The sequence below is a fragment of the Ovis aries genome, chromosome 6, assembly GCF_016772045.2.
Source record: "Ovis aries strain OAR_USU_Benz2616 breed Rambouillet chromosome 6, ARS-UI_Ramb_v3.0, whole genome shotgun sequence".
In the NCBI taxonomy this organism is placed as follows: domain Eukaryota; kingdom Metazoa; phylum Chordata; class Mammalia; order Artiodactyla; family Bovidae; genus Ovis; species Ovis aries.
Window position 1 is genome coordinate 56290176 of NC_056059.1, and position 14192 is coordinate 56304367.

General features: G+C 36.4%; 1 protein-coding gene across 13 annotated transcripts in view; it reads right to left on the reverse strand.

Annotated features, from left to right (window-relative positions):
* ARAP2 (ArfGAP with RhoGAP domain, ankyrin repeat and PH domain 2) overlaps window positions 1-14192 on the reverse strand; it is a 198264-nt gene that overhangs the window by 86711 nt on the left and 97361 nt on the right. For all 13 annotated transcript variants that reach the window (XM_027970922.2, XM_015096434.3, XM_060417574.1 and 10 more), the window contains 4 exons: window positions 13647-13791; window positions 8785-8887; window positions 7415-7613; window positions 7170-7233 (listed from right to left, as the gene is read on the reverse strand). In XM_027970922.2, the coding sequence (XP_027826723.1) occupies window positions 7170-7233; window positions 7415-7613; window positions 8785-8887; window positions 13647-13791 (511 nt within the window). The remainder of the gene's footprint in view (window positions 1-7169; window positions 7234-7414; window positions 7614-8784; window positions 8888-13646; window positions 13792-14192) is intronic.

Sequence of the window (14192 nt, forward strand, 5' to 3'; positions counted from 1 at the left end):
TAAAAAATAAATATGATTATCTTGATCCCATTATCTAGAAGAGATCTTTTCATTCTGTATTTTTTCACCCCATAGTGCATTTATATGTTCACAGGTTTCTATCTAGTATACAGTAAGTGTCCTGAACTGAGGAATGAAACACATTTTTTGGAGGAAATAATAAATACTTCAAAATCCATCTTTTGTTAAATAGTCACACACTTCCTTTATCATAATTCTCTTTAACAACAACAACAACAAATCATCTTATACTGTAAGTTTGAATAGTTCCTTTTTTTGCAAAACCAGTGGCGGTGGTGAGAGAAGAGTCTATCTCGTTTGCCTTGGCAACATTCAGATTAAACCATCTCTACAAATTAAATGATCAGAAAGTTACAAAAGCAGTCAAGCTGATATTGTGGGCAATCGGCTACTGTTTAATTTGCAATTACATGCACAATTTAGAAACCACTTTAAGATAATTCACCCTAGACAGTACTGCTAACATATCAGCTGCTATAAAACACAATTCAAGTACAGGGAAAAAAAAAATCACATGTAATAAATTGATATGAAATAAGGATCTTCAACTTAGGAGTGTTCATCTCCCAAATTAAGAAAAGTAGGCTGTCCCATAATTCCGGAACATAGTGATAAAATGTTTATTCCCCAGTGTTAGCTCCTTTATGTCTGAAATTTGCAGTTAAAACTGAATTCAGTCAGGCTTGCAAGCCATCAAGTGAATCATACTTTACTATAGGCCAATAAATCAATCTTAAAAAAATTAAAATCAAACAACAAAATTAAAAAAAAAACATACTAGGCTGTTCTGTTTCTGATAACACAGCTGAGTTATTCATACTGTGCTTATTACAACTAACAGCCTTTCAGTAAAAGCTTAATAATAGGTATCTTTGACTAATGAGCATGAAGCTACAGAATGTGAGATAGAGAACACAGTAACTTATTTATCAGAAAGAAATACACAGAGAATGTGGGCCAAGTGCAGAAATAGTGTTCAAATTTTATGAAAAGGATGTTGTAATCCATTGAACACTTCAGTCACAGTGGATATATAACCTACTGTCCAAACAAGTGCCTTGTGACCTCACTGGGGTACAGGACATTCACTGACTAACAATGGATATTCAAAAACATGATTTCTTTTCTTTTTTCCACACACAGAAACCCTAAGACCTGAAAGAAAAGCACAAAATCTAAGTTCCAATAACAGCATCAAACATCACGGTAGAAAGCCTTAAGTGTAATCAAGAAAGCTTTATTTTCCAAAATAATTTTTAAAGTATACAAGGAATACACATTAAAGCTATACCATCTGGAGTACCTTCTGCTTAGAGCTTTTCACAGCAAAAATGCTCTGTGTGTGGAAAATATTATTGCAATATTTTTCTGTCTAAAGACACTCATGCTAGGTATATAGGGGAAATTACCATGAAGATTAAAATATACATCTAAATAATGACTATATTCAGTGGATGGTTATCAATTCATGAACTTTTCTAGGTCACAGGGTTCATTCTCTTGCCTTTAAGAAATATTAATATATTTTAACAGTTTAACCAAAGGTAGACAAGGAAGGAGCAAATATGTGAAATTAATTCATTAAGCTTATTTATGATTTGCCGTTCTGGTTCAAGCTGTTAAAATAAAGGTTAAAACTTATAGCTAGTTGGTTTCTCTTTCAATTATTCTTACTATCTTTATATGCTTAGTGAAAAACTAGAAGTTGTTTTATTTCTTAAAGCTACAGTTTTGTCTTTCATTGACAAGTCTAACACAACCTACTGTACTTTATAGTCATTATTTCCCACGGGACTAACAAATTGAAAGAGAGATGAAAAACAGGACAATGCAATGAAATTCTCTTATTTTGAAATGGCATTAAAACAGCTCTTAAACAATCCCATCTAAAATTAACTGTCCTGGTTTGAGTACTGGAAGAAAAGAATCTATTTCCTCTTTTGGTATGTGATAAAACCACTCAAAGTCATCCAGGCCAAGAGCTCAGAAGTCATCCTTATTTCCTATTTCATAAAGCAATTGAAAACCAGCAGACTGATCGAAAACCACAAGATTGAACTTTCCCTCAATAGCCTACCACCAGATCTAGAAAGATCCCAATATCCAAAACCACCCATCAGTTCCTCTTTTCTTGCTGTTAGAACTGAGAGACCTATCCTGTTGTCTTTCTTATACCTTCACTGCCCCCCCACCTTTTTTAAAATATGTATCTCTGCCCCATCAAAATGTTTTTAATGGCACAAGTTCAAGTCATCTAAAACAAAACTGCAGATATATTCTCTTCCTGGGACAAATTCCTTTCACTTCATTAATCCTATTAACTTCCAGACATCCCTGACAAACTGTTCTCCCCAGCTGGTTTATCTAATCTTATCCAGGTTTTGCTTTATCACTTCTGTTCTCAAGAGTCACCGGACTGGACTCCCCATCACTGATCCAATGGAGTATCTATTGTCATCAGACAGCACCTGGTATTTCTGACTATTCCTTCCTTCTTGCACCACTCTTTCTGGGCTTAGTGACACATCCTCTCAGTTTCCTGCTTCACTCTCTGAATAAACTACCTTTATACCCTGGGGTAGCTAATCCCCCGGAAACTGCCCCCACTTCCAACATTCTGTGCATTCATCAAAGTCCCAACACATTAGCTCTTCCCTTCTCACTCTACAGACCTCCCTAAGTGATTTCACCTTCTTCATTCTATATGTGGGTAACTCCAATATTGATATCCCCATTAACTAATCATGAGCATCAGATCCACAAATATAACTCCCTCTAAGCAATTTCTCCGTAAATGTTTATAAGCACCTCATGTTCAACATGTCAAAAATCAAACTCATCATTTCCCAAGCTCTCTTCCAAACCTGCTCTTTTTCCATTTGTCTCAATTTATTTACATATGTGTATACATATCCACATATATGTACACACGTGTGTACATCTGTGAAAAAACACATAGGTATATAAATATGAGATCCCGTTCTTCACTGTACACGGTGCCCTGGATACCTGCATGGCTTTTTGTTCCATAACGGCTTATAACCCAGTGCACTTACCATCTTCCAGGTTGATTCTTTATTCCCACTTCTGACCTCTCTTCTTTCTGCTTCATCTTTAATTAGGTGGCCACTGGATTGATATATTTTTTCTAGTAAAATAACTTTTCAGGTTTTCTAATAAACTTTTTACTTTCTAATAAGATGCTGAAATTTAAATCCTAGTGACATATAATTTATCCAGGCTAATATATTAGTTGACTTAATTTTTGAGTAAATTCTTGGTAAATTAATACCACTTGTTTTAAAAAGAAATTGTTACATTGTTAAGTTAAAAACTGCCCTTATCTTGATTTAAAATTGGATTATCCCCCTCAGCATCATATAGACCATGGAAGGCTGTACAAAAGTGCTTAAAATAGTGCCTGGTACAGAGTAATTTGTATACATTGTCATCATTTTATTATTGCTATTATCTGAATCTTATTGATTTGGAGAAAACAGGGAAAGCAAGTAAAACCAAAATATAAGCATATGATAAACACAGTTGTTTTCCAATGGCCCTTTTGTATAGCAGCTATTCAAAAAAGAGGTTCAAGAAAAATAACTTGGTTTTATATTTATCCTGTATTTCTCCTACTCTCATCTTGACACATTCTCTATTATTGCCTTTCATAAAAATGCTTTCAACATAACTAGTTGATAACACATGCAGATAAAAACAGTCTTCCCTGGTGGCTCAGCAGTAAAGAATCGCCTACCAATGCAGGAGACGCAGGTTTCATCCCTGGCTTGGGAAGACACCCTGGAGAAGGAAACAGCAACCCACTCCAGTATTCTTGCTGGGCAACCCTAGGGACAGCGAAGCCTGGCAGGCTATGGTTTGTGGGGATGCAAACTCGGATACAACTGAGCACACAGGCACACAGATAAAAACTTTATTCTCAAAAACTAAATGAAGCAGCTTTGACCATTATTTTGGAATCCTGCTAGTTTTAAACTATTCCATAAACCTTCTGGTTCCTGTTGCCCAGGGTAAAGTTCAAGATGTCATAAGGTAACAAAACATTTAGTCCTCTGGCTTCCTTATCTTGTGTTCATGAGGGAGTACACTGCATGCGGTTAGCACTAAATAAAAATTCAGATTGAATAACACTAATCCACATTTGGCACATTTTAATTAAAATCTATGTGCCACTGGTCAAATCCTTTATAGACTAAAACTGGTAGAAAAATACCTTGGGTACAGTAACATGATTTTTTAAAATTACATATATATATGTAATATATAAAATAAATTTCACTAGCAAGCTTCTGGTTGCTAATTTGTTTAAGAACATAAGCTCTGTGAGCTCAAGCAACAAATCTGTATTTTTGACCATTTTTTCTTGTCATGTAGGTAACAGGCAGCAGGCATTACATAAAGATTAATAGATGAAGCACAGGCTGGAATCAAGATTGCTGGGAGAAATATCAGTAACCTCAGATATGCAGATGACCAATGAAGAAGAAAATGAAGAACTAAAGAGCCTCTTGATGAAAGTGAAAGAGGAGAGTGATAAAGTTGGCTTAAAACTCAACATTCAGAAAACTAAGATCATGGCATCTAGTCCCATCACTTCATGGCAAATAGATGGGGAAACAGTGGAAACAGTGACTGACTTTATTTTCGGGGGGCTCCAAGGGTTTTTCCAGTAGTCATGTATGGATGTGAGAGTTGGACTAGAAAGAAAGCTGAGCACCAAAGAATTGATGCTGTTGAACTGTGGTGTTGGATAAGACTCTTGAGAGTCCCTTGGACTGCAAGGAGATCCAACTAGTCTATCCTAAAGGAAATCAGTCCTGAATATTCATTGGAAGGACTGATGTTGAAGCTGAAATGCCAATATTTTGGCCACCTGATGTGAAGATCTGACTCATTGGAAAAGACACTGATGCTGGGAAAGATTGAAGGCGGGAGGAGAAGGGAATGACAGAGGATGAGATGTTTGGATGGCATCACCGACTCAATGGACATGAATGTGAGTAAACTCTAGGAGTTGGTGATGGACAGGGAGGCCTGGTGTGTTGCAGTCCATGGGGTCACAAAGAGTTGGATACGACTGAGCGACTGAACTGAAAAAGTATATGTGCGCTAGTCTTTCAAAGCCACAACACTATCTACTCTCTTACTATTATTTCTGAACATGTATGGAATGTATTCTGAGAGAACAGTAAAACTATCATCTGGTAGCAAAATTAGAACCTAAAATATTATTAATCATTTTAAGTCTGGAAATAAAGAAGCAAAAACATAAAATCCTGATTACGTCTCTAAGTTAAAAACACATTCTGACATACGTATCTAATCAGCAATACGTTTGCTACCTAAAGCGGTTTGCATCTTTCTGTGAAGTTCAAGAAAAGACAGGTTCAGATAATGGCTCGGTCATTATCCTTGTCACTAGCATGGACGTTCACTGGAGGGAAGGCTAATTGAGCTTTGCTTTTATATTTATCATTACATATATATACACACACAAATACTATCTTGCACTCTTGAAGAGCTAAACATTCTAATTATGGGATTTGAAAGCAAATGATAAGATACAGAGAGAAAATAATTTGTTCAGGAGACTATGCCATCCTAGTTGTTGTCATCTGACTCTTGCTGCTTCTTCTCAGGACCTTTTGCTAGATCATTCCTCCTCTAAAACTTAAGGCCCTGGGACTACCTCCTTGTCTCTTTTCTACCTACAGTCCTCCTCTAGGCGAATCTGATCTGTTCCTTGGCTAAATAAGTAAGTCAAAATGTATGCTGATGACTCTCAAATATTTATCTCTGGCTGTAACCTTTCCACTTAATTCCAGGCTTGCATATCCACTTTGTTTTCAAATAGACATTTCCAAGTAATCATTTCCAAAACCAAATTCTTGATCTACTACCCTAAATGTACTAATACCCTACCTCTACTCTCCATGTATATTTTATCTCAAAAAAGAGCACCATAATTCACGTAAAGGCTCAGGCCAAAAACTCTGGGATCATCTCTGACTGTTACAGTCAGTGAATCCATCAACAGATTCACTGAACTCTACCCACACAGTGTATCTTACCACTCAACACTATGTCATTAGGAAGTCACCTTTTGCTTGGCCTCTGCAGCAGGATCCTACCTGATGTTCAAACTTTCACTCGTGCCCTCAGAAAGCTATCCATCTAGAGTCAGAGTAGTCATTTAAAAACATAAGTCAGATGATTGAATTTCCTGGCTCTCAAATGAAGGGGCTTCTCACCATGCTTAGAATAAAATTCAAGTCTTTACATACCATGGCCTGTAAGGCTCTATAGTCTGGCCCAGGGATATCTCTAATCATTTCTTCCCTCTCTCTCTCATTGAAATTTCCCTAGCCACAGGAGCTTTCTTGCAGACCCTGAACATGCCAAACACAACTGACTCTTCAAAATATCCTTGCCCTCATGCCTTGTACCTTCTATTCAGACTGCTGCATGTTTTTCTTTTTCCCTCCACTCTATACAGATCTCTGATCAGAGATATCCTCTCTTAGCACCCTATTGAAAACCGAATACCACTCTACCAGGTACACTCTCTTTACCTTATTTTTCTTCAAGCACTTAAAATTAAGGGACATAATACTATGCAAATTTTTTGCCTGCTTATATTGTATATTGTTTCCCCCACAAATGTAGATGCTTCATGAAGGCAAAGACCGTATCTGTTTTATTCACCACTAATAACCCCAGTACCTATAACAGTACTATAAAGTAGATGCTTCTAATTTACTGAAAAACTGAATAAATTCAAGAAATCAGGTTTTAACTATACATGATTCAGGGTATTATTTATACCTATCATATATCTACACTGATAATATATTTACAAATGTCAAAGTGCTTCCAAAGGAAGCAAAGGAATCTAGGTCTGTAGAAAACTACAATAAATGATCCCACTGAGTTTCTCATAGTATAAAAATAGGCAAGCTTCACTAGTCTACTTTTTCTACTAAAGAGAATATATACATACATACACACAAGATTCAGAAAATTTCCAACAGTTTATAAAATAATGAGTTCTCCTCCAAGAGGATAACCAGAATACCCAACTCCATAGATTCGTTGAGATAAAGAACAAAAAGCAAAAATGCACTTACCTCCCTTTTTCTACCAAGAGCAAAACATCCAATTTTTCCCCATTTTGAACCACTGTGCTAATTGCTGGAGGGAAAGAAGTATGAACATATTATTTAAAAGCATTACACTAAATACCTTTATCAACTACTTACTCACTGTTAAGAAGTGAGTCATCATAATTTTATGTGAAATTTACTATTTCCATGTGCAGCAGAGAACTCTGTGCAGATATAAGGGGAGGGGGACAAAAAAAAAAAAAACTTACTTAGTTCTTGTAGTCTTCTTAAGTGCATTCTATCCTCCTGACCTTCTTGCATTTGAAGGCAAAAACGCAAATTAGATTTGTCCATTGCGAACCAGCCTTTTCTCCACTGATCCAGGGCTTGGCAGTCTTTGTAGTAGAGTTGACCAATCAAATCATAGTCAGCTTCTGTTAAGTTTTCAGCAACAAAGGGAACAAAATGCTGTTAAAACAAATACAAAAAAGTAATAAAGACAGTGAAAACAGGAAATCCCTTATATAGCTAAAGATATGAGGGAAAGGGGAAAAACTTGTTTTTCTGTATTAAAGATTTAGGAGTAATCCAGATTTCAAAACAATTATTTAAACTTGCCATCAGTCTTAAAACTGAAAAGCTATAAATATAATGCAATTTTAAATGGCAGCATCTTAAACCATTTTTCTTGATATATACAGAATTGAAACAGGAAGACATTCTCTTTGTCAACTTGTAGAATCTTTTAAAATGTCAACCTTCAATGTCTGTCTTCATTTGTATCTTTTATGGAATCTGTTCTTTTCCCATTTGTGTACACTGTGAATAAGAAATCTACCTATAAAAAGACATACACAGAAATGACTTTACAGTATTGAAAAGATCTCCACAATGGCCTTAATTTTATGAATGACTCCAAAATCCTACATTAATTTCTTCTCTGCTTCAGGCTCCAGAAAGGTAACTCAACCTCATTTGACTACAACCTATGAAAACCTAATTAAGTATGGACATGCTTTCTGGGACCTTGTAAAAATTTTTCATGAACCTCCAAAGGTAAAGAATATTCTCTGGATTTAGGTAATAAAACAATACTTAAATACCTTGGTGAGATGGAGAGAACAAATAAATGGATACCAAAGGGGAAAGGGGTGGTGGGAGGAATTAGAAGATGGAGATTGACAAATATATACTACTGATACTATATATAAAATAACTAATGAGAACATACTGTGTTGTGCAGGGAGCTCTACTTAATGCACTGTTGTGACCTGAATGGAAGTCCAAAAGGGAGGGGATATATGTATATGTATGGCTGATTCAATTTGCTGTATAGTAAAAACTAACACAATATTATAAAGCAGCTATGTGTGTACATATGTGCTAAGTCACTTTATTCATGTCTGACTCTTTGTGACCACACGAACTGTAGCCTGCCAGGCTCCTCTGTCTATGGTATTCTCCAGGCAAGAATACTGGCGTAGGTTCTATGCCCTCCTCCAGGGGAACTTCCCAACCTAGGGATCAAACCCATGTCTCTCATGTCTTCTGCATTGGCAGGTGGGTTCTTTACCACTAGCACAACCTGAGAAGCCCAAAGCAATTATACTCCAATAAAAATCAACAAAAAAATAAATACCTTGGCTATTCCTTCTGTCCATTTTCTTTGCACTTGAGATGTTTCAGCTCCAAATAAAAATGCACGTTCTGAGGGTAAATAAATCTCAAAAGTAAAGATGGGCCTATAGGACATAAGAATAACAAGGTACTGCTGGTTATGTGTGGCTTTTATGAGAAAAAAATTACCCAAAGATCAAGTCTTTAATTAAATTCTTTTTGAAACCTGAATAATAGTGTGAGATCTATCTACCACCTACCTATCATATTTTTCTGTTGCTGGTTTGTACTTTATTCAAATGAAATAAATGGAACACACTGGTTCAGACAAAAAGAATATTCTCCTGACTAACCACTCTATGTATGGCATGACTTTGCTGATGCCCTGATGTGGCAGCGGGCTCTCTTCTGTCTCCTCATCCCTCTGAGGTCACTCCTTCATAATTTATTCTGACCCCCTGTTCAAAGCAAACATTGTCCAAACAGTTCTCTGAATAGTTCTCTTCTCATCCTCACAAATTTTCCTTCCGTCATCTCATCATATGCCAAATGTCATCTCCTTAGTATAGATAAAAAGAGACTAATATCCCACATCTTGAATTTTTCCTTCATTGCTCATCCATAGCTCCAAGTATTTCTTGAAACACGCTAAGTATATATGTTCAAACCAGTTCAGTCGCTCAGTCATGTCCGACTCTTGGTCACCCCATGAACCGCAGCACGCCAGGCCTCCCTGTCCATCACCAACTCCCAGAGTTTAACCAAACTCATGTCCATTCAGTCAGTGATGCCATCTAACCATCTCATCCTCTATTGTCCTCCTCCTGCCCTCAATCTTTCCCAGCATCAGGGTCTTTTCAAATGAGTCAGCTCTTCGCATCAGGTAGCCAATGTATTAGAGTTTCAGGTTCAACATCAATCCTTCCAATGAACACCCAGGACTGATTTCTTTAGGATGAACTTGTTGGATCTCCTTGCAGTCCAAGGGACTCTCAAGAGTCTTCTCCAACACCACAGTTCAAAAGCATCAATTCTTTGGTGCTCATCTTTCTTTATAATCCACTCTTACATCCATACATGACTATTGGAAAACCATAGCCTTGACTAGATGGACCTTTGTGGGCAAAGTAATGTCTCTGCTTTTTAATATGCTGTCTAGGTTGGTCATAACTTTCCATCCAGGAGTAAGCGTCTTTTAATTTCATGGCTGCAGTCACCATCTTCAGTGATTTTGGAGCCCAAAAAAATAAAGTCAGCCACTGTTTCCCCATTTGCCATGAAGTGATGGGACCGGATGCCGTGATCTTAGTTTTCTGAATGTTGAGCTTTCAGCCAACTTTTTCACTCTCCTCTTTAAAGAGGCTCTTTAGTTCTTCTTCACTTTCTGCCATAAGGGTGGTATCATCTGCATATCTGAGGTTATCTATATCTCTCCCGGCAATCTTGATTCCAGCTTGTACTTTCTCCAGTCCAGCCTTTTCTCATGATGTACTCTGTATATAGGTTAAATAAGCAGGGTGACAATATACAGCCTTGATGTACTCCTTTTCCTATTTGGAATCAGTCTGTTGTTCCATGTCCAGTTCTAACTATTGCTTCCTGACCTGCATACAGGTTGCTCAAGAGGCAAGTCAGGTGGTCTGGTATTCCCATCTCTCGAAGAATTTTCCAGTATATCATGATCCACACAGTCGAAGGCTTTGGCATAGTCAATAAAGCAGAAATAGATGTTTTTCTGGATCTCTCTTGCTTTTTTGATGATCCAGTAGATGTTGGCAATTTGATCTCTGGTTCCTCTGCCTTTTCTAAAACCAGCTTGAACATCTGGAAGTTCACGGTTCACATACTGCTGAAGCCTGGCTTGGAGAATTTTGAGCATTACTTTACTAGCGTGTGAGATGAGTGCAACTGTACAGTAGTTTGAGCATTCTTTGGCACTGCGTTTCTTTGGGATTGGAATGAAAACTGACCTTTTCCAGTCGTGTGGCCACTGCTGAGTTTTCCAAATTTGCTGGCATATTGAGTGCAGCACTTTCACAGAATCGTCTTTCAGGATTTGAAATAGCTCAACTGGAATGCCATCACTTCCACTAGCTTTGTTCACAGTGATGCTTTCTAAGGCCCACTTGACTTCACATTCCAGGATGTCTGGCTCTAGATGAGTGATCACACCATCATGATTATCTGGGTCATAAAGATCTTTTTTGTATAGTTCTTCTGCATATTCTTGCCACCTCTTCTTAATATCTTCTGCTTCTGTTAAGTCCAGACCATTTCTGTTCTTTATCAAGCCCATCTTTGCATGAAATGTTGCCTTGGTATCTCTAATTTTCTTGAAGAGATCTCTAGTCTTTCCCATTCTATTGTTTTCCTCTATTTCTTTGCATTGATTGCTGAAGAAGGCTTTCTTATCTCTCCTTGCTATTCTTTGGAACTCTGCATTCAGATGCTTGTATCTGTCCTTTTCTCCTTTGCTTTTCGCTTCTCTTCTTTTCACAGCTATTTGTAAGGCCTCCTCAGACAGCCATTTTGCTTTTTTGCATTTCTTTTCCATGGGGATGGTCTTGATCCCTGTCTCCTGTACAGTGTCACGAACCTCCGTCCATAGTTCATCAGGCACTCTATCTATCAGATATAGGTCCTTAAATCTATTTCTCACTTCCACTGTAAAATCATAAGGGATTTGATTTACGTCATACCTGAATGGTCTAGTGGTTTTCCCCACTTTCTTCAGTTAAGTCTGAATTTGGCAATATGAGTTCACGATCTGAGCCACAGTTGGCTCCCGGTCTTGTTTTTACTGACTGTATAGAGCTTCTTGATCTTTAGCTGCAAAGAATATAATCAATCTGATTTCAGTGTTGACCATCTGGTGTTGTTCATGTGTAGAGTCTTCTCTTGTGTTGTTGGGAAGAGGGTGTTCGACTATGACCAGTGCATTCTCTTGGCAAAACTCTATTAACCTTTGCCCTGCTTCATTCTGTACTCCAAGGCCAAATTTGCCTGTTACTCTAGGTGTTTTCTTGACTTCCTACTTTTACCTTCCAGTCCCCTATAATGAAAAGGACATCCTTTTTGTGTGTTAGTTCTAAAAGATCTTGTAGGTCTTCATAGAACCATTCAACTTCAGCTTCTTCAGAGTTACTGGTCGGGGCATAGCCTTGTATTGCTGCCATTACCTAAAAACAAAAACTCAAAATACCCTATATTAAACATTCTTCTTTTTCTTTCTCACCCCACACCTATTGCTATCTCCTTCACATTCCAGTTTATAGGCATCACCATCTACCTCATCAACAAGAACAAAACCTTGGAATCTTAATTTATCCTTCCCTTTGACATCAGCATTTCATTCAGTCACACACTGAACACTACCAGTTCAATCTTAAACGTCTCTCAACTCACTGTTTTTCTTTTTAATTATTTGCTCCTCTAGTTACACTCTCAGTAATTATATTTTTATTCCTCCTATCTCTTCTTTAATACCCCAGCCATCAGCTCTCTTCTGAAAATTCAATGTGTATGACTCCTCAGTTGTTACATTATCGATTTCAAATTCTATACTATGCTATTGAAGGTGATTAAGAATCTGGCTGTAGTAATTATTTTTTAAACACATCCCATTATAAATGCTTTAATTGCATATCTACTTGTATCAGTAGCATTCTATCAAGAATATTTTATTTTTGAATATGATTATATGCTGACATAAACTAATAGTAATTATTTGAATTGTTTAAGCAATTTAATACATAGAGTACACTTAACCTTCCACCAGGTCAGTTGTTCAGTCGTATCCGACTCTTTGCGACCCGATGGATTGTAGCACGCCAGGCCTCCATGTCCATCACCAACTCCTAGAGTTTACTCAAACTCATGTTCATTGAGTCAGTGATGCCATCTAATGATCTCATCCTCTGTTATCCCCTTCTCCTCCCACCTTCAGTCTTTCCCAGCATCAGGGTCTTTTTTTTTATGGTAAGCCACATTAAACTGTTTAATCATTTGAATAAAAGCACTATTGAGATTAAAATGAATAAATCAACAAATAACTTTTTTTTTTTTTTTTACAAAAAGTTAGATTTACTAGAAAACAATAGTCATGTACTGGTCATTATGTGATAATAGTAAAATGTTTCAGTATTTCATATAATTTTATATAAATAACATAGCTTCACAAATCTCTTCCCTAAAATACTATGCTCCTTTATCAGTTTTACAATTGATTTTTGCACTTTTTAATATTTATATTTTTCAAAAATTAATTATAAAATGTGATAAGAAACTTTCATACCAAAGATCTTAGAGGGTCAATTTCGAAAAGTCCTCACAGAATCCTACTAACCTATTTGTGAGTCAACTATGGTAAATAATGTAAAATAATGTCTACTCTTGAAAACTTTTTTGAGACCATAAAAATGTCAAAATAGATTTAAGAAATTTAGTATTTCAATATGCTATTCAATATGCATAATTTATTTTATTGTGAACATTATCACTGCACTTTTTTGTCATCTATTTTAACCATGATACTTTTAATGAAAGCCTAAATTTTGTCATTAAATCACTATATTAAATGGTGAGTGAATCATAAAAATTACGGGACTACATGTGCAAGAATGGAATAATGTAAACTTACTTAAAATTCGATGTGAAGATGTCAGCCTTTCATATTACCTAATGAAATATTTTAATTTTCCCACTTTTTAGTGAATTTCCTAAGGAACTTTTAGAAACTGAAAAATGAGTAGGCCTCAAGAAACCACCAAACTCTTCTATAAGAAGCAACTGAAGAATTGAAATGATGATAAAACAATTATTAGCTGGCATGATACGTATCAGAAAATACTTTCAGCTCTTACTCTTACTTAATAATAGACCTACCCAGTATTTAAACAGAAGTCTTCTTTGTGCACAGCCAGGCAGATGACTTCATTGATATTAATGGTGCCATTAGGCGTGGTAGACTTATCATTTTCATAGTAACTCAAGAAGCCTCCTTCTAGAACACACCACTTTTTATTTGTCTCTAGGAATTTAAAACAACACAAATAATAAATTGAGCTATACTGTAAATCAAAATTTTAAATATATGGTCTTAAATAACTGGATTCAAATAAATGGATGTATTCGTTTCCTATTTTGTATAAAGAGCATGATACTGCTGCATGGGATATAAAACTGTTATACTTAATGCTCTCAAAAAATTTACAACCTAGTAGCCAGCTATGAACAAGACAAAAATAACTATGACACTGATGACCAGAGAAACAGGCAAATCGATACAGAGACCACTGCAAAACAATGCTGAAATGGTAAAGGCTGATGTCTATACAGACTATGAGGAAGGGAAAATGTAGGGTAAAAAGTATCTGTGGCTGACGTTAGATAGGTATGCAAAAGACAAATGTCCTTAACGTCCTGTTTAGT